The sequence below is a fragment of the Corylus avellana genome, chromosome 1 (assembly GCF_965113065.1).
Source record: "Corylus avellana chromosome 1, dhCorAvel1.hap1.2, whole genome shotgun sequence".
Classification (NCBI taxonomy): domain Eukaryota; kingdom Viridiplantae; phylum Streptophyta; class Magnoliopsida; order Fagales; family Betulaceae; genus Corylus; species Corylus avellana.
Genome location: NC_142490.1, coordinates 45,740,180 through 45,768,102, shown reverse-complemented (window position 1 = coordinate 45,768,102; position 27,923 = coordinate 45,740,180). Strand labels below are relative to the sequence as shown.

The window sequence follows — 27,923 nt, the reverse complement described above, 5'->3', positions numbered from 1 at the left end:
ATTGATTAACATACTTATTTGCAGATACATAGCCATCATGGTATACGTAATTGGGCGTGGGAAGATAAGTTAGATTCTCTTTGAATCTGGATCATCGACCCAAGAACGTATTTTAGCTACGGTTAAAGGGTTGGAACTGTTTACGACGCCTTCATCGGCGACGTGAAGTCTTCGAACTGTGGACTTTCCCGCTATGCCAAGAAAAACTTGTTCTCTATGGTGGGATTAGAAAAGGGTAATCCATATGACTATGAAGTGACAAAGTATTTCTATGCTACAACAGATATCTCAAGCAGTCACGGCTACATCAAGAACTCCATATATGCTGATCCACCGGCTGGGAATTCGAATTGGATTGGGTACGTTGCGGTGACAACAAATCCAGGCAAATTGAAGAAAAAATTTGCACAAATAATAAAGCACATGAGGTATTCTTTCTGACATGATGGGTGGGAATACAAAGGCCTATTTTTGGATGAAGCACCAGCTAGACAACAAGCTATACAGCCTTTCAATCACATTGCCAAATGTCATTTTCAACAAATGTGGTAGCAAATTAATATGCATTAGCAGTTGTAACAGCTATTTATTTTCCCATTTTTCTTTTCTAAATCTAAAGCAACTCCTAAAATAACAAGGCTCCAAAATAGAGTCAAATAGTTTTCAGCATCACAATTCACAAGTAGGCCCTTTGCCATTGGTAACGCAACAAGCAAGCATGCTTCCACAAAAGATATGTAGCACCAGTGGTTTTCCAAAGACAACAAAGTAAATGACTCTGAATTATAACCAATAAGGAGAGAGAATCAAAAAGGCAAACACTGAAAACACAAAATTGAGTATAAGCTTATAACTTGGAGGATTCAAAACTAATTATCACCAAATAGCACGAACGAACATTCCATAATAGCAAGTTGCCAAGATAGGGTAGAAGGCCAACAAGCCATACTTTTACATCTTCCAAGAAACAGGAATTAATTCAATAGCTTTTTCTAGAGTAAGAGCTCAATAAAAGCTCATTTCAAAACGATTTTACAATTTTGTGATCCTTTAGGGAGTTCTATCAACTGTTTGTAGAAATTTTTTTGCTTCACTAAGTTCCCTGCACAATCCTTTGAGCAAGTTATAACTATTTCATCCAGGACAATTGCATTCTTGAGCAAAATCTTTACCGCAAAAAGCTCATTCTCATCTCCATCACAATTACCGACTTGAATGCACTTGATATGGGACAAGAAACATGGAGGCACATGATCCAATATTATATCATCCTTCTCATAATCGGAGAACAGATAAATCTGCTTAATTATCATTGCAAATTAAATGTTTTAGCATCATGGTATATATGCAACAAGTTGGAAAAATTTGTGAAGGTAAACATTGTAACCAAGTTAAGTTACCTCAAAAAATTTCAGGGTCTCAAGACAAGGAGAATTTTGAAGTATCTTCAATAGTGCTGCACAATCAAGATTTACGGACCCCACTTCCAAATACATCAAGCTGTTGAAGATGGGCATATTAGGTAGGAGTTCTGCAGCATATGCTAGAGCCTAAAAAAAGAATAAAGCAATGCATCATAATGAAGAGAATTTTTGGGACAAAGCAAATAAGAAAGACAAAAGCATAATAAAAACATGCTGGTATAATGGTGAAACCTCATTAATGATTATGAGATAAGCAACAAGAAGAATAAACTTGGATTTAAAGACAAATCTAATAAATAATTTCTAGCCATTTTCTAATAATAAAGTCACTTGGGCTTTGGCTCAAGTTGTAAGAGATTAGACGGGCCGGTAAGACTTAGATTCAAGTCTTACCAAGCAAGAAGAAGAATAATATGGCATTTACTATCAGTGACACAAAGCCTACATTAGAGCATAGACGATATACAGAATCTTTCACCATTCAAATAGAAATCACGAGTACAACTTATCCAATGGTTTTCCCCTTCCTATACAGAAACTATCTCATTACTTTTTAATAAAAAGAAAGAAAGAAAGAAAAAAAGAAAGAAAAAAGAAAAAAGAATGAGCAAATGTATTAGTGTAGATCCTCCTTTGATCTCTTTTACTAAATCAAGTATTACATGATTATACTTCAATTTAAACCATTTGACCCACCACAAAAAGTAAACAACGAAATATTTCATTATGTAAATTTTCTCAACAATCGAATCCCCAAATTAAAAACTTATTTGAAATGTATAGTGGGATTCATAACATGACTGTTCTTTGAAGTATGGTATAGCAATGTAATTTTTTTTTACTTATTCTTTGGAGTTACACTTGTTAGGGAAGTGAAACTGTAACCACCCAGGAAAAAATGCTAGCAACATTTGCGCTATCATTCCAAAAAGACTTTTCATTTTGAAGCTTCCTTATAATTCCTTATAAAATTCAGTTTCACCTGGTAATAGACAATGTAGGACTTAACACTTATGATTATCTTTATAAACCATCTACCCTATGTCATATTATCAATGCGAGATTAAGGTGTTACAGAAACACATTGCATTTTTATATCACAGCTCCAACAAGAAAGAAATCATAAATGGTAGCCTTAATTTATATCAGATTAGCTTTACCCTTTAGTTTGTGGACAAGGATCTTCTCCATTTCAAATATGTTCCTTAGTTTGTTACAATTAAATTATATCACGTTTTTGCAAGAAATGCAAAGGAGGGCTTAGTTTTTCCACCATAATGTAGATACAGAGTACATTAAATACTCAAATTATAAAGAGAGAAGCAAACGTACCTCAACTGCAGAACGGCATAGTTTTAGGTCTTTTACATTTGGGAGCCCTATAAGAACCTTAAATATGTGGTAAGCAACTTGCCTTGCCCTCTCATCAGAGCAACTAACATTAATTGCTGCCATTTCTAGTGAGAAAGAGTTATATAGCCAATATTCATTGAAGAAATCACCAGTGTAAGAAAAATATTTGAGACTAGCTCCAAAAATCATAACCTCACAACCATCACAATCACTCGGATTCTGCATATCAGCTTCAACAATGGTTAGAGCACGAAGCTTAGGGGCAGAAATACTCAGAAGTTTGAGACAACCCCATCTGCAATTTACTAAAAACAAAACCTCAAGGACTGGCAGACCAGAAAAAAGCTTCTGGGTTGTGTACTCATCCGAAAATGTAACACTTTGGATACTTAACAACTTTAGATTTGAGAAAGAGATTATAGGAGGAACTTTGACGATACGTGGCATATGAAGGAAAATGCATTTCAGTGCCTCACAAGTAAACACGCAGGGGGGCAATGAAAATTGTTCTCTCAAGTCCCAAAGGTGGATACTCAAAATTTGAACATTATGCCTAACTGCAGCAGTGATCCATGACTTGACACGAGATGCATCACATTGCACATCAAATTCAAGAAAGAATCCTTTTATATCAGAAGAGTCCCGAAGACAGAGCACTCTTTCCACGAAATTCATGAGAAGTGTTCTCTAAGCAGGCAAAGGTTTTCCAAAATCAAGATTGGGATTAGAAGTCCAAAGGAATTCCCACCTTTTAGAAAGCACACTCGTTCTAACAGCATCTTTTATGGGAAGAAAGGAAAGAATGTGTCGAAGAACCACCTCGGGTAAGTTACCAAAGCATTTGCTGTTCCCATCAATGCCTTGTTCTTCAGATAACAAAGCGTATGGGAGAAAAAAGTTGAAAATCAGATAACAGAGAATGTAGAACAGTGTTTAAGTATGATAAAAACAAAGGCTTGATACTTACCGCTCATGCCACCGGCGGGAACTAAACGACGGCGCTTCTCGTCGGTTGATTGGTGTTTCGGTTAGAGGGAAACGAAGAGAATCAAGAAGGGTTGGATTTAGTGGAAGGAATGTTTTTTTTATAGGTCTATCTTTGGGCGGGGAACAAGGGTACGAATTCCCTCCAAAACCTGACCATTTTGCTGATTGGTTTTTCTTTTTTAAGTTTTTTTTTTTCTTTAGTGTTTTATTTTTTTTTTTTTTAATAAAAAAAAAAATTAAATAATATTAAGGGATAAATGTATTTTTGATCCATATGTTTTGGAGTTTTCACAAATAGTTTACTGAGTTTTAAAAAGTAGTTAATCACTCTATAGGATAAGCAAGAAATAACAAATTAATATTTGTCGTTAAAATAGTTGACATAATTCATTAACGTGGTCATTAACGTTAATAACGTGGTTGTTTACTTTCAATGAGTGTCAATTATTTTAAGATTGCTTATGTTTTATTAAAGAAATTACATTATGATCATGTCATCACATTTCTGTAAATCGCATTATATAAATACTGGCTTTTTTTTTACGGTATCAGTTTTTTTATAGGTCAGGTTTCCCCTTTGTCTTTATAATTGCGCTATCCCCTTTGTATTTATTGTTTTTGTAATTCTCCCTTCTCCACATTAAAAAATAAAAAATAATAATAATTAAGTCTTTAGCAAGGCCAAGAGAGTCAGAGACAAGTCCCTAAGGATAAGTCATCGAGTACGGTTAACCTACTAATAATTATAATAAGATAGACCAAGCTCCTAGTGCTGAATACATAGAAAGTTAAATAGGGACAAGTCCTCAAGTAGTAAATGAATGACAAGTTATTGAGAAGCAATCTCTCTGAGTGTAAAAAGGAAAGTAAGAATAACAAATTGTATTGCATAGGTTGAGTTTTATGAGATTTATTTATGTGTGTGATGCTTTCTTGCTTTAAATGTACTTGTATGTATGCATTTTTATTGGTAAGGGACTCGAAACGTATATATATATAGCTAAAGTAATATGTAATAAAGACTAAGAAAAACATGAAGGAATTTTTATTATTATGTTGTATTAAACAAAATCTCAAGTGCTTATTTATTGGCTATAATTTTTACATTAGAACGAACTCGTTTTATAAAACTTAACGTAACTTTTGTTATTATAATCACTCAAAAGGGATATTTTCCAGAAAGATAGGCTCATACTTAATGGAACAAGTAAATTTTATATTTACAGAGATCGTAAACTCACTTACTACCTAAATAATTATGAAAACTCCATAATAGTTGATGATGCAAGATAGTAAATGGAGGACCCTTATGCTTGCTTAGGCTACAGTTGAAGCAGGATCGCCTCACTTTTTGTTATAGACAAATGCGAATTAGTCCATCTTTTAAGTTGTATAGTCCTTTTGTTATATATATATATATATATATATATATATATATATATATATATATATATATATATATATGTTGTGTGTCACCTTTGGCACCTTTTAATTATGTAACTGAATAATTTGTAACTTATATGTAAATATTTATAAATGTTTATTCAACAGCTTTTTGAGTGTTATGGGGAATTCGCCTTTGATAAAAGAAGAAAGAAAAAGAAAAAAAAAATCAAACGTTTCAAGTTTCAAGACCTTAAGAAATCGGAAAATATGATCGGGCAACAAGCATTTCTATTGCTAAACTATACTATTGGAACATCTTTCTGTGTAAATCACTATATAAGACCATGCATTAATAAGCATCCCATTGTATTGCCAATTTTCCATGCCCATTTTCGGTCTATTCAAATCGGGAATATTGTTTTTAAATGAATTTAAAAACTACCAAAACACCCAATAATCAAAGCCTGCAGTTGATTTTCCAAGACCCAATCAGAGAGAAAAACAAAAGGGATAACTTCAGAAAACCCCCCTGAAGTTCCAGCCGATTTGAAAAGACCCCCCTGAATTTCCAAAGCTCTCACTTAGACCCCCTGAACTTTGGTTTTCTCTCACTTTGGACCCCTTTAACATTAAACTACGTCGTTTTGGATGTTTTATACCCATTTTACCCTTCCTCAAAACTATGTCGTTTTGTGTCCTAAAATCACAACACATATCCAGCCCAAAACGACGTCGTTTTAAGCATAATTTTTTTTTTTAATTAAAAAAAGTAAAATATATATATAATAAAAAATAAAATTAAAAAAAAAAAAAAAAAAAAAAAAAACGGGGGTGGCTTCAGCCACCCCCTTGGCCAAAATGGGGTGGCCGGACCACCCCATTTTTGGCCAAGGGGGTGGGCCACCCCCTGGCCGATCTGGGGGTGGTCGAGCCACCCCCATGGCCAAGGGGGTGGCCGGACCACCCCCTTGGCCCCAAAAAAAAAAAAAAAAAAAAAAAAAAAGGGATGGGGTGTTTTTGGGGGTGGCCGGACCACCCCCAAGGGGCTGGGGTGGTTTCGGCCACCCCATACCGGCCGTATGGGGTGGCCGAAACCACCCCCAGCCCCTTGGGGGTGGTCCGGCCACCCCATATGCACCCCCCGCCCCCCCGTTTTTTTTTTTTTTTTTTTTTAACCCTTTTGGGGGTGGCCGGACCACCCCCATGGCCAAGGGGGTGGTCCGGCCACCCCCAGACCGTCCAGGGGGTGGCTCTGCCACCCCCTTGGCCAAAAATGGGGTGGTTCGGCCACCCCATTTTGGCCAAGGGGTGGCTGAAGCCACCCCAGTCTTTTTCTTTTTTTTTTTTTTTTTTTTTTTTTTTTTTTTTAATTTTTTTTTTTTTTTAATTTTTAATTTTTTCTTTTTTAAAAAAAATAAAAATTAATGCCTAAAACGACGTCGTTTTAGGCTGGGTAATTTTAGGACACAAAACGACGTAGTTTTGGGGAAGGGTAAAATGGGTATAAAACATTCAAAACGACGTAGTTTAATGTTAAAGGGGTCCAAAGTGAGAGAAAATGGAAGTTCAGAGGGCTTAAATGAGAGTTTTGGAAATTCAGGGGGGTCTTTTCAAATCGGCTGGAACTTCAGGGGGGTTTTCTGAAGTTATCCCAAAACAAAAAGAAACAAAAAGCGCTGAACATATGAAATTAGCATAAGCTTTACAAGTTTGGAGTATTCAAAACTAATTTTCACAAAGAACATAAACCAACATCAAGTTGCCTAGGTAGAGTAAAAGGCTAACAAGTCATACTTTTAAATATTCCAAAAAACCAGGAATTAAAGGCTTTTCCGAAGAGTAAGTGTTCAAGAAAAGGTCATTATTTCAAAATGATTTTACAATTTTGTGACCCTATAGGGAACTCTATTAACTGTTTGTTTAGTTTTTCTTGCATCTCGAAGTTTCCTCCATCACACTCTTTAAAAGTTATAACCATTTCATCCAAGGCCATTGCATTCTTGAGTAAAATCTTTACAGCAGCAAGTTCATTCTCAAATCCATCATAATTACCGACTTCAATGCACTCGAGACTGGACAAGAAACATGGCGGCATAGGATCCAATAGTATATCATCGTTATCATAATCAGAGCAGTCATCGATCTGCTAAATTTCAATGCAAATTAAATGTTTTAGACATCATGGTATATCTGCAAGATGGAAAGATTTGTGATAGTAATAAACATTGTAGTCCAGTGAAATTACCTTTGAAACTAATGTTCGTACTCTTAGGCCCCGTTTGCCAACAGTGCGAAATGGCACTGTAGCTAGAACGGTACTGTTCCAGCTACAGTACCATTCTTTAAAAAATGATTTTTTTTTTCTTAAAGAAAAAAAAAAAACACCCCAGCCCAAAACAGTGTCGTTTTGGGCATTAAAATTATTATTATTATTTTTCTTAAAAAAAAAAACGGAGAAACAGATCGGGGTGGCCTTGGCCAAAATGGGTGGCCAGGCCAAGGGGGTGGCAGCCACCCCATGGCCAAGGGAGTGGTCCGGCCACCCCCTTGGCCAAAAAAAAAAGAAAAAAAAAAGAGGACCGGGTGCATTTGGGGGTGGCCGACCACCCCTAAGGGGCTGGGGGTAGTTTCGGCCACCCCATACCGGCCATGGGGGTGGCTGGAGCCACCCCCTTGGCCAAAAATGGGGTGGTTCGGCCACCCCTAGAGCCACCCCAATCTCTTTCTCCGCATTTTTTTTTTTTTAAAGAAAAAATAATAATAATAATTTTAATGCCCAAAACGACACCGTTTTGGGCTGGGGTGTTTTTTTTCTTTTAAGTTTTTTAATATATATATATATATATTAAAGAAAAAAAATCATTTTTTAAAGGATGGTAATGTAACTGAAACAGTACCGTTCCAGCTATATTAAAAAAAAAAAATCATTTTTTAAAGGATAGTAATGTAACTGAAACAGTACCGTTCCAGCTACAGTGTCGCTCCGCACCATTGGCAAACGGGGCGTTAAAAAAAGGTGTTGCCAATGCTCTGGTGCATGCATGCTTGGCCTAAGCCACGACTTATGAGCCTAGCTAGCATTTGTGCTTTGAACGTAGATCATCCTGCACCGAATACAAATCATTTTTTTTTTGGTACAGTAAATAAACACAAATCACGTTTTATGTAGGAATTAGTGCATGCATGCAATGGCGTAAGCCATGACTCATGAGCCTAGCTAGCTAGCATAATGTTGGTAAGTTAGGTTTGTCTTATGAACGTAGATCATCCACGTACCGAATACAAATCACTTTTATTTATTTATTTTTTATTTTTACAGTAAATAAACACAAATCACATTTTATGTAGGAATTAGTGCAAGCATGCAATGGCGTAAGCCATGACTCATGAGCCTAGCTGGCTAGCATAACGATGGTAAGTTAGATTTGTCTTTTGAACGTAGATTTTTTTTTTTTTGACAGTAAATAAATACAAATCACGTTTTATGTACGAATTAAGAGGTGGAAATGTGAATGAGAGGGAGACATTAATTGCTGCATGCCTTTTTAATGCAGCAATGGATATTGGTGAACAAGAAAACAGCAAGTAGAAGGGATAAATGTTCTTAAAATTGTGAGATTATCATAAGAATTAAAGAAACCTTCTCAAATCAATACATACTATCTATGAATTTAAGAAAAATTAGTAAAGAAACTCAACTCTGAGTATTCTTATTGAGAAAACCAAATAATATTCATAAATTGTTTTATCTAGAGGCTATAAGCATATATTTATAGCCTAAAACCCTAAACCTAATAAAATATAACATAAATACCAAAAAATTCTAAACCTAATAAAATAACGAAATAAAGACTCCCAAAACTCTAACCCTAATAAAATAACAACATAAAATCAATTTAGAAAATAAAACAAACTGACCGCTTCGCAATCTACGTGATGTGGTAGACTTTGAACATCGACAGAATAGTACTGTCGATAGTGATGAGGAAGTATTTCTTGTGAGAGACTTTCACCACTGAGGGTGCTGACAAAGGGAAATTAAAGTTTGAATCATACTTTCTCACGTTTACACATAGCAAATAATCGTAAAATAATAACAAACACTACTGATTTTTTATTATTATTATTTTTTCTGTAGACCATCAACCGAATATATACGCATATTACGTTTTTTTTTTTTTTTTTCCTGACAATTAATAAATAGAAATCAATGTTTCGACAGTCCATACAAATCACGTTTTAGTTGCGAATTAACAACTGGAAATCATAAACTATCGCTTATAAATTTGATACGTTTGCATGGGGATGAGAATCAAATATCACAATTGTGATCGAGTTGAGGCAAAGAAAAGAATCATGAGTAACATAGCAACCAATTGGAGGGCTCTCAGCGGTGAGAAGGACTGGGAAGGTCTGTTAGATCCTCTCGATCTTGATCTCCGCCGGTATATCATTCACTACGGTGAACGGGTTGCAGCTGTTTCCGACGCCTTCATTGGCGACAAGGAGTCTCAGAACTGTGGACTTTCCCGCTATGCCAAGAGGCACTTGTTCTCTATGGTGGGCTTAGAAAAGGGTAATCCATATGACTATGAAGTGACAAAATATTTCTATGCTACAACAGATATCTCAAGCAGCGACGGCCTCATCAAAAAGTCCATATCTGCTGATCCACCGGCTGGGGATTCAAATTGGATTGGGTACGTGGGGGTGACGACAGACACAGGAAGCACCGTGCTAGGGAGGAGGGACATTTTGATTTCTTGGAGGGGAACTGAAGGGGAGGCGGAGTGGATAAATGATCTGACGTTCGATTTGGTCTCAGCTTCTGCAATACTTGGAAAGGAACATGATCCTAAGGTGCACCATGGTTGGTACTCCATGTACACTACGTCTCACGAGGCTTCCACGTACAATTCTATTAGTTGCAGAGACCAGGTGATATTTCATATTATTAATTATATGTCCACGTACGTACACACAGCAGGGTGTAGTATTTTTATTAGCTAGATGATTTGATTTTATATTAATGTACTACAACCATTTATCCTTAATTGATTTGATTACCGTACGTATATATCTTACAAGGAGAGAAAACATGTATGTATATATATATATATATATATATATATATATTAATATGGCATATATTGCTTTCAGGTTCTGAGCGAGGTAAGTAGACTTTTAGAGCTTTACAAGGACGAGGAAGTGAGCATTACTGTGGCAGGCCACAGCATGGGCGCTGCAATGGCAACTTTGAATGCCGTGGACATTGTTTACAATGGATATAACCTCAAGCCCTCGGGTGCAGACGATCCAGTCAATCCATGTCTCGTCACAGTCTTTGGGTTTGGTGTGCCCCGCGTCGGGGACAATGGATTTCTCCAAGTATTTTCTGATCTAAAAAATATTCATATCTTACGCGTCAACAACAAGCCAGCAGGCGATATTGTCCCCGACCTGCCACCGTCCGTGCCGGTGCTTTTCCCATACGTAGATGTGGGAGAGGAGTTGATAATTGATACTCGCAAATCGCCCTTCTTAAAAACTAATAATCCTAACGCGCATAATTTGGAAGTTTATCTGCATGGAGTTGCTGGAACACATGGGGACAATGGCGAATTTAATTTGGATGTGAACCGTGAAATTGCACTTGTAAACAAGAAGTCGGCCGCTCTGAACCCTGAGTTGCTTGTACTTGATAATTGGTGGATTACGAAGAACAAGTCTATGGTCCAAAACGATGATGGCTCTTGGGTGTTGCTAGATCATGAGAGTGATGACAGCAAAGAACAAGCTTATGGCCCAAAACGAAGACGTCTCATGGGTGTTAATGGAAAGTGAGAGTGATGATAATTTCATATAATCATGCCTCATTAGAAAATTGTGTGAGGCAGCCGTTGTGCACGTACTAAATAAAGCCATCGGTCCATTTCATTGTATGTTAATCTTAATGCATGTACTAAATAAAAAAAAAGAGATAAGAGTGATGATAATCTTATCTCTCCACAAATAAAAGTGTGAGCTTTGAGTTTTTCGGCTCGATTTGCTAGCTCTTGTTCGCGTCGATCAGTCCTGTTTGGCTGTACCTTTTATGCATGGACGTTTTCTGTGCATTATGCAACTTGTAATAAATTTTATGCATAGGCACACGCACTACTGATACAGAAATGGCTATGCTTCCCAATATTTTAAATATCATTAAATAGCATATATACGGGCTCGTTCGAAAGACGTTTGAACCATATTATCAAGGCACTTCAAAAATCGAGTTCCAAAATAGCTTGATTGCAATCAAAATCGCAAGGCGGTTGCATGAAATACTACATGGTTTCCAATTTCAAGCTTCCGAGAGGCTTGATTGCAAGGGCAATCGTATTTGGTTCAAATGCGGCTGAATCAAATTGTTTCACAAAGATCTAATCGAGAACCCTGCTTGCAGCCACGTTCGAAGATGCATGGTTCAAATACGACGATAATCATCAATCGATCTAGATCTAAGACACTCGATTGTAACGGCTTTTGTACCTCGTTCGAACGACATAAGTGATAAATTGTGAAACCTAATTAGTTACCGTTTGAACGCGACCTCCCCCCTTTTTTTAACATGACAGCCTCGAACTGTTTTATTTTATAACCCAACTTGCACATTAAAACTCAGTTTTCTCACGGCCAATATGAACATCATAAGCCACAACTTTCATTAGACCCTAAGGACGTTATTCTTTGTTATTGGAGAGTGATTTTTCCCTCCCATTCCCTAATTTTCATACCTCTCCTTGACTCCATTTAACCACACAAATTAACCGTTAACCACCAATGTTACGAGTTGTAGTGGAAGCTTTATAGAAGAAATGTTAGAATTCTTGTGCTACTGCGGTAGAAGAAAAATCGGTTGTTTGTTGAGAACAAGTCAAGTTTTTACAATAATAATAAGGGTTAAATACTTAATACCCTCATGAGATTTGAAAACTTTATTTTTACCCCCCTAGAGTTTCATTTTTATCACAGGACCTCCTAAGATTTTGATAAAAGACCAAGTTAGTCCATCCTTAGAACAATTGACATAATTTATTAATGTTGTTGTTTACTTTCAATGAGTGTCAACTATTTTAAGATTGCTTATTTTTGATTAAACAAGTTACAACATGATCATGTCATGACAGTTGCATAAATTGCATCATATAAATACCGCCTTTTATGGCGCGGTATTAGTTTCTCTAATGGGTCAGATTATTTATTTGATCAATTTCTAACTGTTCTTATGATGGCGTTATCCTCTATGTATTTATTGTTTTTGTAATTCTCCCTTCCTCGCATTGAAAAAAAAAAAAAAAAAATTAATAAGTCTTTAGCAAGGCCAAGAGAGTCAGAGACAAGTCTCTAAGGATAAGAGCATTATCGGCAGACTCCCTTTCTCCCTAAAAGGGAGGCTGTTCCCTAAGTTTAGGGAATATGTCTAAAAAATCGCAAAAAAATCCTACAACAGAATCCCTAAATGAACCTTAAACATTAGGATTGCTACAATGGAAGTTATGGAACCCAATGTTTTAGGTTTTACTATTGCAATCCTTATGATTATTAAAATAAAAAAAAAATGATTCTCTCTCCTCTCCTCTCTCCTCTTATGTCTCACAATTTTCTCTCATCTCTCCTCTCATATATATAATATAATTAAAAAAATATATTTTAATAATATAGAGAATGATTAAGGGAAACTGTTGAGGTGTATTTTGATAAAGAAAAGCAAAAAGTAGTTTAGATCTTTAAATGTAAGAAAAATGATGAAGAAGCTAGTAAGAATGCTCTAAGTCATGAAGTATGGTTAACCTAATAATAATTATAATAAGAAGGGACAAGTTCCCCTTTTTCCCCGCTTTGATTAGGAAAAAAAAAAAAAAGGAAAAAGAAAAAAAAGAAGATGGGACAGGTCCCCAATAAGATGGACCAAGCTCCTAGTGCTGAAGACCGAAGAAACGTTAAATAGGGACAAGTCCTCTAGTAGTAAATGAATGACAAGTTATTGAGAAGCAGTCAGAAGCAAACTCCCAGAGTGTAAAAAGGATAGTGAGAGTAAAAAATTGTATTGCATAGGTCGAGTTTTATGGGATTTATTTGGCCCTGTTTGCCAACAGCTCGGGGTTGGCACTGTAGCTGGAACGGTACTGTTCCAGCTACAGGGCCATCTGATGGGTTGCAGGCTGCTTAGTCAAAATGCACACAATTTTTAAAAACAAAACTTAAATTATCCACTTTCCACACCTCAACCACAACCGGATAATCACAACTGAAATTATTATTTTAAAAATAAAAAAGAAAGAAAAAAAAAACGAAGAACCCGATTAGGGTGGCTCCTTGGCCAAAATGGGGTGGCCGAACCACCCCATTTTTGGCCAAAGGGGTGGCTGGTGTGGGGTGGCCAAAACCACCCCAGCCCCTTGGGGGTGGTCCGGCCACCCCCAAATGCAACCGGTCCCCTTTTCTTTTTTCTTTTTTTGGCCAAGGAGGTGGCCGGACCACCCCCTTGGCCAAAAATGGGGTGGTTCGGCCACCCCATTTTGGCCAAGGAGCCACCCCGATCGGGTTCTCCGTTTTTTTTTTTTTATTAATATTTTTCATTTTCATTTTTTTAAAAAAAAATATAATAATAATTTCAGTTATCCGGTTGTGGTTGAGGTGTGGGAAGTGAATAATTTAAGTTTTGTTTTTGAAAATTGTGTGCATTTTGACTGAGCAGCCTGCAACCCATCAGATGGCACTGTAGCTGGAACAATACCGTTCCAGCTACAGTGCCGGCCCCGGGCTGTTGGCAAACGAGGCCTTTATGTTTGTGATGCTTTATTGCTTTAAAGGTACTTGTATCAGTTGTACGTATACATTTCTTAGTAAGGGACTCGAAACGTGTATATATATAGCTAAGGTTAAGAAAAACATGAAGGAATTTTTATTACATTGTATTAAACAAAATTTCAAGTGCTTATTTATCACCTATAATTTTTAGGTAAGAATCAACTCGTTTTTGTAAAACTTTAACATAGCTTTTGTTATTATAAACACTCAAAAGAGATATTTTCCAAAAAAGATAGGCTCATAATTAAAGGAGCAGTAAATTTTATATTTACAAAGATTATAGACTCACCTATCCACCTAAATAATTATGAAAATTCCATAATAGTTGATGATGTAAGATGAGAAATGGAGGACCATTATGCTTGCTTAGGCTACGGTTGAAGCAGTAGGATCGCCTCACTTTCTGTTATAGACTAATGCGAATCAGCCTATCTTTTGAGTTGTATAGTCCTTTTATTATGTATATGTTGTGTGCCGCTTGTGACACCTTTTAATTTTGTAACTTACATATAAATATTTATAGATATTTATTTAACAGCTTTCGAGTGTTATGGGGAATTCACCTACGATAAAATATTTTAAAAAAAATTAATTAAAAAAAAAAAAAAAACGTTGGGAGTTTCAAGACCATAAGAAATCAGAAAATATGATCGGGCAACAAGCATTTCTATTGCTAAACTATACTATTGGAACATCTTTACGTGTAAATCATTATATAAAACCATGCATTAATACGCATCCCATTGTATTGCCAATTTTCCATGACCAATTTCGGTCTATTCAAATCGGGAATATTGTTTTTAAATGACTTTAAAAACTACCAATACACCCAACAATCAAAGCCTGCAGTTGATTTTCCAAGACCCAATCGGAGAGAAAAACAAAAAGAAACAAAAAACACTGAACATATGAAATTAGCATAAGCTTTACAAGTTTGGAGGATTCAAAACTAATTTTCACAAAGAACATAAACCAACATCAAGTTGCCTAGGTAGGGTAAAAGGCTAACAAGTCATACTTTTAAATCTTCCAAAAAACCAGGAATTAAAGGCTTTTCCGAAGAGTAAGTGTTCCAAAAAACAAGTCATTTCAAAATGATTTTACAATTTTGTGACCCTATAGCGAACTCTATTAACTGTTTGTATAGTTTTTCTTGCATCTCGAAGTTTCCTGCATCACACTCTTTAAAAGTTATAACCATTTCATCCAAGGCCATTGCATTCTTGAGTAAAATCTTTACAGCAGCAAGTTCATTCTCAAATCCATCATAATTACCGACTTCAATGCACTCGAGAGTGGACAAGAAACATGGCGGCATAGGATCCAATAGTATATCATCTTTATTATAATCAGAGCACTCATCAATCTACTAAATTTCAATGCAAATTAAATGTTTTAGACATCATGGTATATCTGCAACAGGATGGAAAGATTTGTGATAGTAATAAACATTGTAGTCCAGTGAAATTACCTCTGAAAATTTCAGCCTCTCAAGATTGGGAGAGTTTTGCAATATCTTCAATAGTGCTCCAGAATCAAGATTTCCCCACTCCAATTTCAAATACATTAGGTTATTGAAGATAGGAATAGTCGGTAGGAGTTCTGGTGCATATGTTAGAACCTAAGAACATGATAAAGCAATGTATCATAATTGAGAGACTTTAGCTGGACAAAGCAAATAAAAATGATAAACGCAAAACAAAAGCATGCTGGAATAGTAGTGAAACGTGATTAATGATTATGAAATAAGTAACAAGAAGAATAAACATGGAATTAAAGATATATCCAATAAAGAATTTCAAGCCATTTTCTAATATAGGTATAAAGTCACTTGGGATTGGGCTCAAGTTGTAAGAGATTGGATGGGGTCAGTAAGACTTAGATTCAAGTCTTACCAAGCAAAAAGAATAATTTCGCCTTTACTATCAATGACACAAAGCCTACATTATAACATAAAAAATACACAGAATTTCTCACCATTCAAATAGAAATCACGAGTAGAACTTATCTAATGGTTTTCGCATTCCTATTCGTTGGTAACTTTCATTTAACATAGACAATCGCTGAATATCTGAGTTTATTATGCATTTTAATTGGTTGTTCAGAAGTCAAGACTCTGTGTCATACTATTTCCTCATCCACAAGAATGTTCTTCTAACATGAGTCACAATAAATGGCAGCTTTCTTTTATATCAGATTAGCTTCACCCTTTAGTTTGTTGACAAGTGAAATGGAGAGGATGCCGTTGCTTAGTTTGTCACCCTTTCCAATTTTACCTTTATATGATACCTCTTTTTCGCAAGAAGTGGAAAGGATGGCTTACTTTTCCACCATTAAATACTCTGTTGTGGTGTGACTTGATTTCTCAAGTCAATTCGGTGGGGCCATGCACTATCCCTTTTTCTCTTGGTTTGGTTTTACATGATTTGCCGACTTAGAGCTCCTATTCCATATTGGTGTTGGACTCCTAATACTAGTGGGATTCGGTGTTGTCCTACTCCTAGCCAAGTTTGGCTTCTCTGCAACCAAATTTGCTCCTTACAAAAGCAGTGTTGCCCAACGTGAAGAGGTGTGACATGGGAGAAAAATTAGAAGCCACATATTTCATTAGGGTTTTCTCACTATGTTGTGCCTTATGGCACTTAGAGAAGAAGAGAGTTTTCTTTGTCATTTTTCTCTCTCTTTTGTATGAGAGTGAGATTTGGGTGTATTGGAGTTTTGGGTTTTGAGTGATTTTCACCCCGTTATCTTTGTACTCTATCTTTTGATAGTGAATTTTCTCCGGGTCGTCTCCGTCAGTGAATGTAGGTTTTTTAAGCTGAACCACTTAAATCTTGGTGTCTTATGTGATTGATCTATTTTCTATTCTGCTCTTCTCTGCTCTTCTCTATTTTTAATTTTGTACACAACATAGTCAATTATAAAGAGAATGTACTCAATTATAAAGAGAGAAGCAAACGTACCTCATCTGCGAAATGGTATAGTCTTAGGTCTTTTACATTAGCAATCCCTATAAGAACCTTCAGCATGCGGTAAGCAACTTGTCTTGTCCTCTTATAACAGTAAGAAACATTAGACTGAGTAACATCAATTTCCTTTCTAGTGAGAATGAGTTGTACAACCAATATTCATTTAAGAATTCACCGGTGTAAAAAAAACATTTGATATTAGCTCCAAAAATCATAATACGACAACCTTCAAAATCACGGTGATCATCACAATCACTCAGACCATCACAATCACTCAGTTTCCACAGATCAGCTTCAGTTATGGTTAGAGAATGAAGCTTGGGGGCAGAAATCCTCAAAACTTTGAGACACCCCCATCTGCATTCCATTAAATACAACACCTCAAGGATTGGCAAACCAGAAAAGAGCTGCTGGGTTGTGTAATCATCAACACTTTCAAGTCTTAACACAATTAGATTTGAGAAACAGTTTATAGGAGGAACTTGGAGGATACATGGAATATCAAGGACTAAGCATTTCAGTGTGTCACAAGTAAACACACTCTGAGGCAATGAAAATTGTCCTTCCAAGTCCTGAAGGCGGATATGCAAATTTTGAACATTATGCCTTACTGCAGCAGTGATCCATGACTTAACACGAGATACATCACATTGCACGTCAATGTTGAGAAAGAATCCTTTTATATCAGAGTCGTCCCGAAGATAGAGCGCTCTTTCCACAAAATTCATGTGAAGTGTTCTATTAGCAGGCAAAGGTTTTCCAAAATATAGATTGGGAATAGAAGTCCAAAGGAATTCCCACCTTTTAGAAAGTACACTCGTCCTAATAATACTTTTCGTGGAAAGAAAGGAAAGGATGTGTAGAAGAACATCATCAGGTAATTTACTAATTAAGCTTTCTCTGTTCCCATAAATGCCTTGTTCTTCATTCAGTTTCTGCTTTTTGGGTTTATGAATCAAAGAATTTGCCTCCATATTCAGACGGTTCCCCTATATCCCCAATACTTCTTCAGAAAACTTTGTAGAACCTCAGTGAGTTTCATACACCAACATTCAACAAAATACAGGAGCTTTAGGAAGGGAAAAAATCCCAGCTATAAACATGAGCTATTGCAAAATTTTCAACATTGCAGAATCTTGGCCAGTTTGAAAGGTCCCTGTTATAATAAAATAAGATAATAAAAATTATTGAATTACTTGATTTGACAATTGTACCGCATAAATTTAAATATAAAGAGAGGATTATAGCTTGAAAAAATAAATCTAAGAACAATATGAAAAAATCTCTTACATATTCTAACAATACCTATGCCAAACAATCCATGGGTAAAACAAGGCAAGATGGTATGACAGTCCTAAACAAAGACTCATATCTGGGAATGTGAGTAAAGGCATATAAAAAAGTAATTATAGAATATAGAACGATGGTTTAAGAATCATAAAGACAAAGGTTGGATGATTACCGCTGGTGCGACTGGTGGGAACTAAACGACGGCGTTTCTCATAGATGGGGTTGGAGGGCCGCGAAAGGGAACCACGAAGTGAAAAGATTTGGTGGAGGGTTTTTGTGTCATTAAAGGAGTCCTCTGGTTCTTGGGCAGGGGGCTTTGGGGTTTTCGCTATTAGGTGTAAAGAACGGCTGAGATTGATTGAGGTTTCAAGACATCGAGAGTTTGAAATTCAGAGAATCAAGAGATATTATTGGGAGATAGACGGAAAGATGAGGAACGAGTTTAACGGATCAGATGGCGGAGCGCTATTTGGAGCACACGTAAAATACATCGGCACGAAGTTGGCGCGTTTAACGCGGTTGCGGGAATGAAACGCATATATAGGGAAGTGTAGAGTAAATGCTAGAAGCCTAGAAGTATTTGGAAAAAATATATATATTTTATACATTTATATATACTTGTATATTTAAAATAATTATATAAAATTTGAGTGAGTGCCAAGCTTCTTGTATATCGATCTAATTTTACATTTTGCCCTTATATAAAACCAAGTATTAATAAGCATCTCATTGTAGAGCGCCATCACCATTTGAGTGAGTGACTTTGAAAGCTACCAATACACCCAACACTCAAAGACTGGATTTGATTTTCCAATGACAGCATTATAAATAACACTAAATCAAGAACGAAAAGAAATAAAATAAAACATTGAACACAAAATTAACATAAGCTTACAAGCTTGGAGGATTCAAAACTAATTATCACAAATAACATAAACCAACATTCTATTACAGCAAGTTGCCTAGGTAGGGTAAAATCCTAACAAGCCATTACAGAAATTAATTAATGGCTTTTTTTAGAGCAAGAGTTCAAGAAAAGCTCATTTCAAAGTGATTTCACAATTTTCTGACCCTTTAGGGAGCTTTATCAACTGTTTGAGGAGATTTTCTTGCATCTCTAAGTTCTTTTCAACAGACTTTTCAAAAGATATAACTATTTCATCCAAAGCAATTGCCTTCTTGAGCAAAATCTTTACTGCATTAAAGTCCTTTCCATCATAACGACAAAATTTAATGCGCGTGAGATGAGACAAGAAACATGAAGTGGCTGGATCCAATATTAGATCAACTTTCTCACAATTGGAAATCGGATCGATCTGCTAATTATCATTGGAAATTAAATGTTCAGCTATCATGCTATATATGCAACAAAATGGAAAGATTGATTATGGTAAACATTGTCGCCCAGTGAAGTTTACCTCAAAAAATTTTAGAGTCTCAAGACAGGGAGAATTTTGCAATATCTTCAATAGTGCTGCACATTCAAGATTTAATGTCCCCAATTTCAAATACCACAGATTATTGAAGATAGGCATCTTAGGTAGGAGTTCTGGTGCATATGCTAAAACCTAAAAACAAGATAAAACAATGCATCATAATTAAGAGACTTAAGTGGGACAAATCAAGTGAAAATGACAAACACATAATAAAAGGATAATGGTATAGTAGTGAAACCTAATTAATGATTACGAGATAAGCAACAAGAATAGCTTGGAATTAGAGACAAATCTAATGAATAATTTCCATCCATTTTCTAGTATTGGTAAAAAGTTACTTGGGCTTTGGCTCAAGTTGTAAGAGATTGGATGGGGTCAGGTAAGACTTAGCTTCAAGTCTTGACCAAGCAAGAAGAAGATGGCATTTACTGTCAATAACACAAAGCCTACATGAACATAGACAACATACAGAATCTCTCACCATGCAAAATAGAAACCATGAGTAGAAAATATCCTCAAATGATTTTCCCATTCCCATACAGATCGAAACTAACCCATTTAGTCTCATTACTTATATAAAAAGAAGAAAATAGAATGAGCAAATGTATTAATTAGCGTAGATCATCCTTTGATCTCTTTTACTAAATCAAGTATTACATGATTATACTTCAATTTTAACCATTTGATGCACCACAAAAGGTAAACAACTAAAGATCTCATTATGCAAATTTTCTTGACAACTGAATCACCAAATTAAAAACTTATTAGAAACTAAAGGTATAGTGGGATCCATAACATAATTGTTCTTTGGAGTTGGTATAGAAATATGAAATTTTTTTTACAGTGGCACTTGTTAGGAAGTGAAATACATTGCAGATTTTATCACTGCTACATTACTTGGTGCAGGGTTCCACTACACGTAAAAAGTCAGATATTTTTCCACCATTTAAATTATAATGAGAGAAGTAAACGTACCTCATATCCAATACCATATAGTCTTAGGTCTTTTACATTAGGGATCGATAAAAGCACCTTAAACATGCGGTAAGCAACTTGTCTTGCCCTCTCATTACTTGCCCACTTACCACAGCAAACAACATCAAAATCTGCCCTTTCTAGTGAGAACGAGTCATAAAAGCAATATTCGTTGAAGAATTCACCAGTGTAAAGAAAACATTTAAGAGTAGCTCCCAAAATCTTGAACTGACAATCACTCGGATCCTGCATATGAGCTTCGATTATGGTTAAAGAATGAAGCTTGGGGGCAGAAATACTCAGAACTTTGCGACACCCCCATCTGCAATTCTCTAAATACAACACTTCAAGGGCTGGCAGACCAGAAAAAAGCTGCTGCGTTGTGTTACCATCCAAAAATGTAACACCTGTGATACTCAGTATCTCTAGATTTGAGAAACAGATTCTAGAAGGAATTTTGAGGATAGACGGCATATCAAGGAAGAAGCTTCTCAGTGTCTTACAACTAAACACACAAGGAGGCAAGGAAAAATGTCGTCTCAAGTCCCAAAGGCAGAGACTCAAAGTTTGAACATTACGCCTTACTGCAGCAGTGATCCATGACTTGACAAGAGATGCATCACATTCCACATCAAAATCGAGAAGAAATTCTTTTATATCAGACGATCCCCGAAGATAAAGCACTCTTTCCACAAAATACATGAGCATTCTTCTCATACCAGGCACAGCTTCTCCAAAATTAAGATTGGGATTAGAAGTCCAAAGGAATTCCCACCTTTTAGAAAGTACACTCGTTCTAACAGCATCTTTTATGGGAAGAAAGGAAAGAATGTGTCGAAGAACCACATCTGGTAAGTTACCAAAGCATTTGCTTTGCCCCTCAATGCCTTGTTTTTCATTCAGTTTCTGCCTTTTGGGTTTATGAATAACTGAATTTGCCTCCATATTCAGATGTTCCCCTATATCCCCAATACTTTGTCAGAAAAATTAAACAAAATACAGAGCTTTAGGAAGAAAAAAATTTCAAGCTATAAACATGAACTATTACAGAATTTTTAACGTTACAGAATCTTGGCCAGATTGAAAGATCCCTGTTATAATAAATAAAATACAATAAGATAATATTTGAATGACTTGATTTTACAATTGAACCACAAAAATTTTAATAAAAACAGAGGATTATAGTAAGAAAAAATAAATCTAAGACTAATATGAAAAAGATCTTACATTATTCTAACAAAACCTATGCCAAACAATCCGTGAGTAAAACAAGGCAAGATGGTCATGATAATCCTAAAGAAATGATTGCGAAGAGAAAATTACAAAACGAGTGGGAGAGAAAAGTTGGAAATCAGATAACAAAGACTGAAATCTTAAAGAATGATAAAAACAAAGGCTGGATAGTTATAATGCCACCGGCAGGAACTAGTTACCGCTAATGCCACCGGCAGGAACTAAACGATGGCGCTTCTCGTGGGTGGATTGGTGTTTCAGTAGGGGGAAGCGAAGTGAATCAAGAAAGGGATGGGGGAATATTTTTTTATAGGTCTATTTTTTGGCGGGGAATAAGGATAAGAATTCCCTCCAAAACCTGAGCATTTGCAGTTGCTGATTGGATGAAGTAAAACGTCAGCGTTTGGAGAAAAAAGGTGTTAAAGATTGCTCTGTTGGGATGTTATCATATTACTATATATCCTTTTATTATGTTAGTATGTTCAATATTTCATTGTGTTTCAAAAGTGATAAAGATTGATATAGTAAAATTCTAATAATTTAGTTTGAAAACAATTATTGGGACTTAAAAAGGAAAATCTATACAATAAAATACGTTAAGAATTCAAAAAATCTATTTCTATTACTAAAGTATAAATTAATATCAAAACATCTCTATGTAGATTTTCATCTAATTTTTGTGAAGTAATGGTAGGGACAATTTGTTGATCATCTCAAATTTATTGTGGCTTTTAAAATCACAATTAGATCAAAATCTAATAGTAATCAATCATAAATTCAATGGTAATTTTAAAAGTTACATCAACTTTGAGATAATAAAAAAAAAAGATAAAAAGATAGTTCATAACATTACTCAATTTTTTTTTTTTTTACAAAAACTGTCAAATGCCATGTCAGAATCAATCCGTTATATTGAATAGATTAAAAAAAAACAAAAAACTACGAATACGCCAAAAAATAAAAGAATTAGTATGCAATCAATTTTCCAAAATATCATCACAAATGACACTGAATTAAGACAAAAAAGTAGAGAACCAAAGAGATATAAAAATAATAATAATAAAAAAAAAAAAAGCATTGATCACATAAAATTGAGAATTAGCATATAGAATAAAGGATTTGAGACTAATTATAACGAAATTAGCACAAACCAAATTCCCACACACAAAAATTAGATAAAAGCAACTTACTTAGGTAAGGTAGATGGCGAACAAGCCATACTTTACAATCTTTCAAAAAAAAAAAAAACACATGAATTTAAAGGGTTTTTCCTAGACCAAGCGCTCAAGAAAAGATCATTGCAAAACTATTTCACATGTTTTTGGCCATTCATACCATTTCAAAACAATTTTACAATTTTGTGGTCCTGTAGGGAGCTCCATCAATTGTTCACAAGCCTCGTCTTGCCTCTCTAAGTTCCCTTCAAGATCATTACCTGAGAAAAATATAACTATGTTTTCCAAGACAATTGCCTTGTTGAGGAAAATCCTTAAAGCAGAAAGAAACTTCTTATTAACTCGAAAACTATCGACTCCAATCCACTTGAGATGGGACAAGAAACATGGAGGCACGGGGTCCAATATTGTATCCTCTTCCTCATAATTAAAGGGCAGATTGAATCCCTAAATGATCATTTCAAAATAAATGTTATCCATCATTGTAAATCAACAAATAATAAGATGGAACAAATACAAGATAGTAAACATTGTAGTATTGTGGTTAAGGTGAGGTTACCCCCAAAAATTGCAGTCTCTCAAGACAAGGAGAATTTTGCAAAATCTTCAATAGTGTTGCAGAGTCAAGATCTATTGAGCAACCATGGAATACCAAATCTATCAGGTTATTGAAAATAGGAATATGAGGTAGAAGTTCTTCCGCATTTATCAGAACCTAAGCACAGGATAAAGCAATGCAACATAATTAAAATACTTCCAGGAACAAAGCAAATAAAAATGACATACACATTATATAAGCATGCTGGGATAATGGTGGAGAGACAAGCAACGGAGAAGAAAAACTTAGAATTAAACAAAAACCTAATCGCTAATGTTGTACGATTCAATAGTAAGAGACTGGATGGGATGGGGGTAAGACTTTGGTTCAAGTCTTACAAAGCAAAAGAAGAAAAATATTCTGGGTTTTTTTTTTAATGAATAAAAAAAAGAAAAAAAAAAAAAAGAAAAAAGGGAGAATTCTCATTACTAAAGCAATTAACATGACAAACAAAGGGTTAATCACCAAACTACAACCTTCTTTGAAATTGAAGAGAAAACCTAAATCTATAACATAATTGTTCTTTGAAGTTGGCAAAGAATGACAGGATCTTTAATAGGAGTGTCACATGTTACAAGGGAGCGAAACACCTTGGAAAATCTCTCAAGTGAGATCATAATACATGTTGGGAGACCACCACAACCTAAAAGTTTAAATTAATTGAACATTTTGTCAATTGATATCAGGATACACATGTTGGGAGACCACCGTAACCTAACAGTTTAAACTAATTGATTAAGATCTCATAAAGTAATACCAATTACTCACTATTATTGGTACCACTCAATGTAGGATTCCATCACACGTGGATACTCTAGTTAATCGTTCTCTCATGCGTGAACCTCTAACAGAATGACTATGCTCCCCCTTGAGTAGATGCCTTTTCCAATCCATTTACTAAGTGCCAAGCATTACACTGAGGACCAAACGACTTGATAAACCCTCATAGACAGTGTTTTTGATGAATAATAATTTATTAGAAAGAAAAGTTCATGTACACTAAAAGTATACAAGAGAAGCAACCCTCATAGACTGTTTTGCAAGCAAAAGTTAAAAAGTATTGAATATGATCAAATTGTTTGTCAATTGTTGATGAAATGATTTCAGACTTGCGTTTAATCTGCATTATAATTTATTCATCAGGAATCAAGACTCTTTATGTGAGTCATGACATTTCCCCATCCACAAGAATGCTCGTGTAACATCTATCACAAGTTAAATAGCATGAAAACATAGAATGACATATTACACTATAATTTGAATTTACAAGGAGAGAAGCAGACATACCTCAACCACGTCAGAGGAAAGTCTTAGGGATTTTACGTTGGAGAGCCCTATAAGAAGCTTATACATAGCATGAGTAATTTCTTTTGGTATATAATCATGGTCTGATATATAATCTTCGTTAATATCAATAACTACATTTTCCAGTGAGAATGACTTATATAAGCAATAGTCGCTACACAGAAGACCCATGTAATAAAATTCTTTGAGACTATCTCCAGCAATCATAACCTGACAAACATCACTATAACTCCAAAAATCATCATCTAGCATCTCCGTTTCAATTATGCACAGTGAATGTAGCTTGGGAGCAGAAATACTCAGAGACTTGAGACCCCCCCAGCTACAACCGGATAATGTGAACTTCTCAAGGACTGGCAGACCAGAAAAAAGCTGCTGGGTTAAGTACTCATCCAAAAATGTAACCTTACAAATAGTCAAGATCTTTAGATTTGAGAAGCAAATTGTAGTGGGAAGCTTGAGCATATAGGGCATTTCAAGATGTAAACTTGTCAGTGTCTTACAAGTAAATAAGCAATAAGGCAGTGAAAATACTCCTTCAAAGTTGTCAAGCTCAATACACAACTCTTGAACATTATGTCTTACTACGGCAGAGATCCACGTATTAACACGAGATGCATCACAGAGCACATCACAACAGAGAGTGAATCGTTTTATATCAGAGGAATCACGAAGACAAAGCGCCCTATCCACAAAATTCATCAAAAGCGTTCTCTTGGCAGGTAAGGATTGTTCAAAAACTAGATTGGGAATAGAAGCCCACAGGTAATCCCACCTTTTAGAAAGTACGCTTGTCCTAACGGCGTCTTTTGTTGGAAGAAGAGAAAGGATGTCTAGAAGAACCTCCTCAGGTAAGTTACTTAAGCATTTGCTGTTCCCATCAACGTCATGTTCTTCATTCAGTTTCTGCTGCTTTTGGGGCTTTTGAATAAGAGAAGTTGTCTCCATAACTCAGATGGCACCCCTGATACATCCAATACTTTTTTCTATAAAAGGCTATTTCAGCTAAACACAGTTGATAAGCTAAGAGCATTACTAATAGAATTATTTTCAGCTACAATCAAGAGCTGATGCAGAATTTTTGCTGTTTCAGAATCTTGACCAGATTGACAGATCCTTATACAAAACACCCCATTATTTACTGATTGATTTTTCTCAGCATTTCATATTCACATTTCTAACATTAAACAAAATCAAGAAAGGAACAGAAAACGACCATTAACTTGAGCTCTAGTTTTTTAATTACTTTTTCCTCATTTCGTGAAAATTTTGAGCAATCAAAATTATTTCTAAAGGAACTCCAACATAAAATTATTTAAATACTAAAATTTATTCCTATTGAGTAATTCAGATATTGTTATCTCAGAGCATTTGTCACCATTTCTTTAACTTTTTCTTAATACGATGAAACAAAGTACTAGGAATGTAATAAAAGCACATACGCAAAGCACTTAAGGATCATAAAAATAAAGGCTGGATAGATGATTACCGCTCAGGCCACTGGCCGGAACTCAACGACGGCGTTTCGGTTGGCCTTCAGCAAAAGATAACCACAAAGGGAAAATATTTGGTGGAGGAAACGCGTTTTTGTTTCATGGAAGGGAGTCTCTGGGGAAGAGTGAGCGGGAAAAGGGAGCAAACGAGGAAGTTAAACGGTTTTTGCTATTTGATGCGGAAAGAATCTAAAAGATATTGGGAGAATAGTTTGAAGCCTTTGATCAGTAGGCAGGAGTTTAACGGCTGAGATGGAGGGGACGTGTCAATCCAATGCTGTTGTTGTAATTTATTGCAAAAACTGTTTCAATAATTAAATTTATTTATATTCGACCATCAGTCTAAATAATTGTTAATGAGAAGAAAAAAAATATCCCTTTTCAGGTTGGAAAAAATAGTTTTAACAATTGAAATTGGTTTTTTATGGTTGGTATGTAATGTTTGCAGATGATACAGAACATTGGTAAGCCTGACAAACACTTGTAATAGGGTTTTTGTTGCTGTTATACGACATAAAAGTGAAAATAATTTGAAAGCAATGTTATCAATGGTGGAGCTGGTATACTCATCCATGGGCAAAAAGTTTTTTTTTTTTGGAAAAGCCCAAGGTTCAACAAAAGCCAAATGGCAAGCTATACTCCCTCTCCATTAGAGTATTATTAGTCAGTCTCCTCAAATTTTACTTACTAAAAAACCGAAAGTACAATTTTCTCTATTTTAACTTTTTTTTTTTTTTTTTTGAGAAATTCTCTATTAAACTACCTACTTTTTAAAAGCACTCCAGTAACATCACTATTTTAATGGTCAACTTTCACTATTTTATTGAAATATTATTTTTTAAATATTTCTTTATTTTTTTTTTGAAAAGAACTTTTTTCAAAGAATAGGGAGAGAGAAAAATTATATTTTTTTTTTTTATTCATTTTGTGAGTGAATACCAAACAAAAATCACTATTTTGGTGAGATTATTGGGAAGTGTTTTTTTGCCATTTTTAGTAATTTGGCTCACCTAAATAGTTTTTTTTTTAAAAAAAAAACTAGTCTGGTTAAGCTGCTATGAATGTTCTTACACTGCTAAATTTAATTGTCAATAAATGTGCTAACTATGCATTATTAACATATATTTCTTCATCCCCAAAGGATAGCTCAATCGGCAGTGGACCACGCCAAATCTCCCCTCTCCCTTCTCTTATGTGGACATATAAAAAAAAAACATCTATTTCTTCCTTCATTTTATTTTTAAATCTAAAACAACTCTTTAAAACAGGAAAAGCATCAAAACATAATCAAATAGTTTTCAGAATCACAAATAGACCTTTTTGTAGAACAAACCTATTGCCATTGTTGAAGGAAATAGCATGCATACATCCACAAAAGACGTGACGAATTAGCCAAGAAATACATATAATTACATATCTTCGAAATAACAGTAGTTATAGCCAAGCATT

General features: G+C 35.3%; 5 protein-coding genes across 7 annotated transcripts; 1 reads left to right on the top strand and 4 right to left on the bottom strand.

Moving 5' to 3' along the window:
* Positions 1–835: 835 nt before the first annotated feature.
* Positions 836–3,017, bottom strand: LOC132172828 (FBD-associated F-box protein At5g22730-like). 2 transcript variants are annotated; one of them, XM_088518575.1, is made up of 3 exons: positions 2,757–3,017; positions 1,401–1,550; positions 836–1,301 (listed from the first exon to the last, which is right to left on the bottom strand). In XM_088518575.1, exons 1-3 carry the CDS (start codon positions 3,000–3,002, stop codon positions 1,017–1,019), a joined length of 681 nt encoding a protein of 226 aa, XP_088374701.1. In that variant the 5' UTR covers positions 3,003–3,017; the 3' UTR covers positions 836–1,016. The 2 variants fall into 2 exon arrangements, with proteins under 2 accessions (XP_088374701.1, XP_088374706.1); XM_088518580.1 differs by having other exon boundaries at positions 836–1,298.
* Positions 3,018–9,482: 6,465 nt separating this feature from the next.
* LOC132172445 (phospholipase A1-IIgamma-like) lies at positions 9,483–11,229 on the top strand. Its single transcript, XM_059583953.2, has 2 exons — positions 9,483–10,088; positions 10,311–11,229. The coding sequence occupies exons 1-2, from the start codon at positions 9,507–9,509 to the stop codon at positions 10,992–10,994; spliced, it is 1,266 nt and encodes a 421-aa protein (XP_059439936.2). The 5' UTR covers positions 9,483–9,506; the 3' UTR covers positions 10,995–11,229.
* Positions 11,230–14,883: 3,654 nt separating this feature from the next.
* On the bottom strand, positions 14,884–17,958 carry LOC132171381 (F-box/LRR-repeat protein At4g14103). Its single transcript, XM_088513157.1, is given in 4 exon segments — positions 14,884–15,366; positions 15,472–15,621; positions 16,964–17,095; positions 17,098–17,958. Coding segments are annotated over 4 exon segments (1,410 nt in total). The 5' UTR covers positions 17,944–17,958; the 3' UTR covers positions 14,884–15,084.
* Positions 17,959–18,041: 83 nt separating this feature from the next.
* On the bottom strand, positions 18,042–22,212 carry LOC132172453 (F-box/FBD/LRR-repeat protein At5g56420). 2 transcript variants are annotated; one of them, XM_059583962.2, is made up of 4 exons: positions 22,104–22,212; positions 20,671–21,629; positions 19,678–19,827; positions 18,042–18,125 (listed from the first exon to the last, which is right to left on the bottom strand). In XM_059583962.2, the coding sequence occupies exons 2-4, from the start codon at positions 21,613–21,615 to the stop codon at positions 18,090–18,092; spliced, it is 1,131 nt and encodes a 376-aa protein (XP_059439945.1). In that variant the 5' UTR covers positions 21,616–21,629; positions 22,104–22,212; the 3' UTR covers positions 18,042–18,089. The 2 variants fall into 2 exon arrangements, with proteins under 2 accessions (XP_059439945.1, XP_059439944.1); XM_059583961.2 differs by lacking the exon at positions 18,042–18,125 and adding an exon at positions 19,167–19,575.
* An 855-nt stretch (positions 22,213–23,067) lies between these two features.
* LOC132171933 (F-box protein At4g22280) lies at positions 23,068–26,622 on the bottom strand. The gene is made up of 4 exons (XM_059583351.2): positions 26,471–26,622; positions 24,964–25,945; positions 23,638–23,793; positions 23,068–23,525 (listed from the first exon to the last, which is right to left on the bottom strand). Exons 2-4 carry the CDS (start codon positions 25,927–25,929, stop codon positions 23,199–23,201), a joined length of 1,449 nt encoding a protein of 482 aa, XP_059439334.2. The 5' UTR covers positions 25,930–25,945; positions 26,471–26,622; the 3' UTR covers positions 23,068–23,198.
* Positions 26,623–27,923: the final 1,301 nt, after the last annotated feature.

Excerpts from the sequence above, each read along its gene's own strand:
- LOC132171933 (XM_059583351.2), bottom strand. The coding sequence starts at position 25,929 with ATGGAGACAACTTCTCTTATTCAAAAGCCCCAAAAGCAGCAGAAACTG. Across the intron at positions 23,794-24,963 it reads TTTCCTCTGACGTGGTTGAG|GTTCTGATAAATGCGGAAGA; the intron begins GTATGTCTGCTT and ends TCCTGTGCTTAG. Across the intron at positions 23,526-23,637 it reads AGAGACTGCAATTTTTGGGG|GGATTCAATCTGCCCTTTAA; the intron begins GTAACCTCACCT and ends ATGATCATTTAG.
- LOC132172828 (XM_088518575.1), bottom strand. The coding sequence starts at position 3,002 with ATGCAGAATCCGAGTGATTGTGATGGTTGTGAGGTTATGATTTTTGGA. Across the intron at positions 1,551-2,756 it reads TATGCCGTTCTGCAGTTGAG|GCTCTAGCATATGCTGCAGA; the intron begins GTACGTTTGCTT and ends TTCTTTTTTTAG. Across the intron at positions 1,302-1,400 it reads AGACCCTGAAATTTTTTGAG|CAGATTTATCTGTTCTCCGA; the intron begins GTAACTTAACTT and ends ATGATAATTAAG.
- LOC132172445 (XM_059583953.2), top strand. The coding sequence starts at position 9,507 with ATGAGTAACATAGCAACCAATTGGAGGGCTCTCAGCGGTGAGAAGGAC. Across the intron at positions 10,089-10,310 it reads CTATTAGTTGCAGAGACCAG|GTTCTGAGCGAGGTAAGTAG; the intron begins GTGATATTTCAT and ends TATTGCTTTCAG.
- LOC132172453 (XM_059583961.2), bottom strand. The coding sequence starts at position 21,615 with ATGGAGGCAAATTCAGTTATTCATAAACCCAAAAGGCAGAAACTGAAT. Across the intron at positions 19,828-20,670 it reads TATATGGTATTGGATATGAG|GTTTTAGCATATGCACCAGA; the intron begins GTACGTTTACTT and ends TCTTGTTTTTAG. Across the intron at positions 19,576-19,677 it reads AGACTCTAAAATTTTTTGAG|ATCGATCCGATTTCCAATTG; the intron begins GTAAACTTCACT and ends GATAATTAGCAG.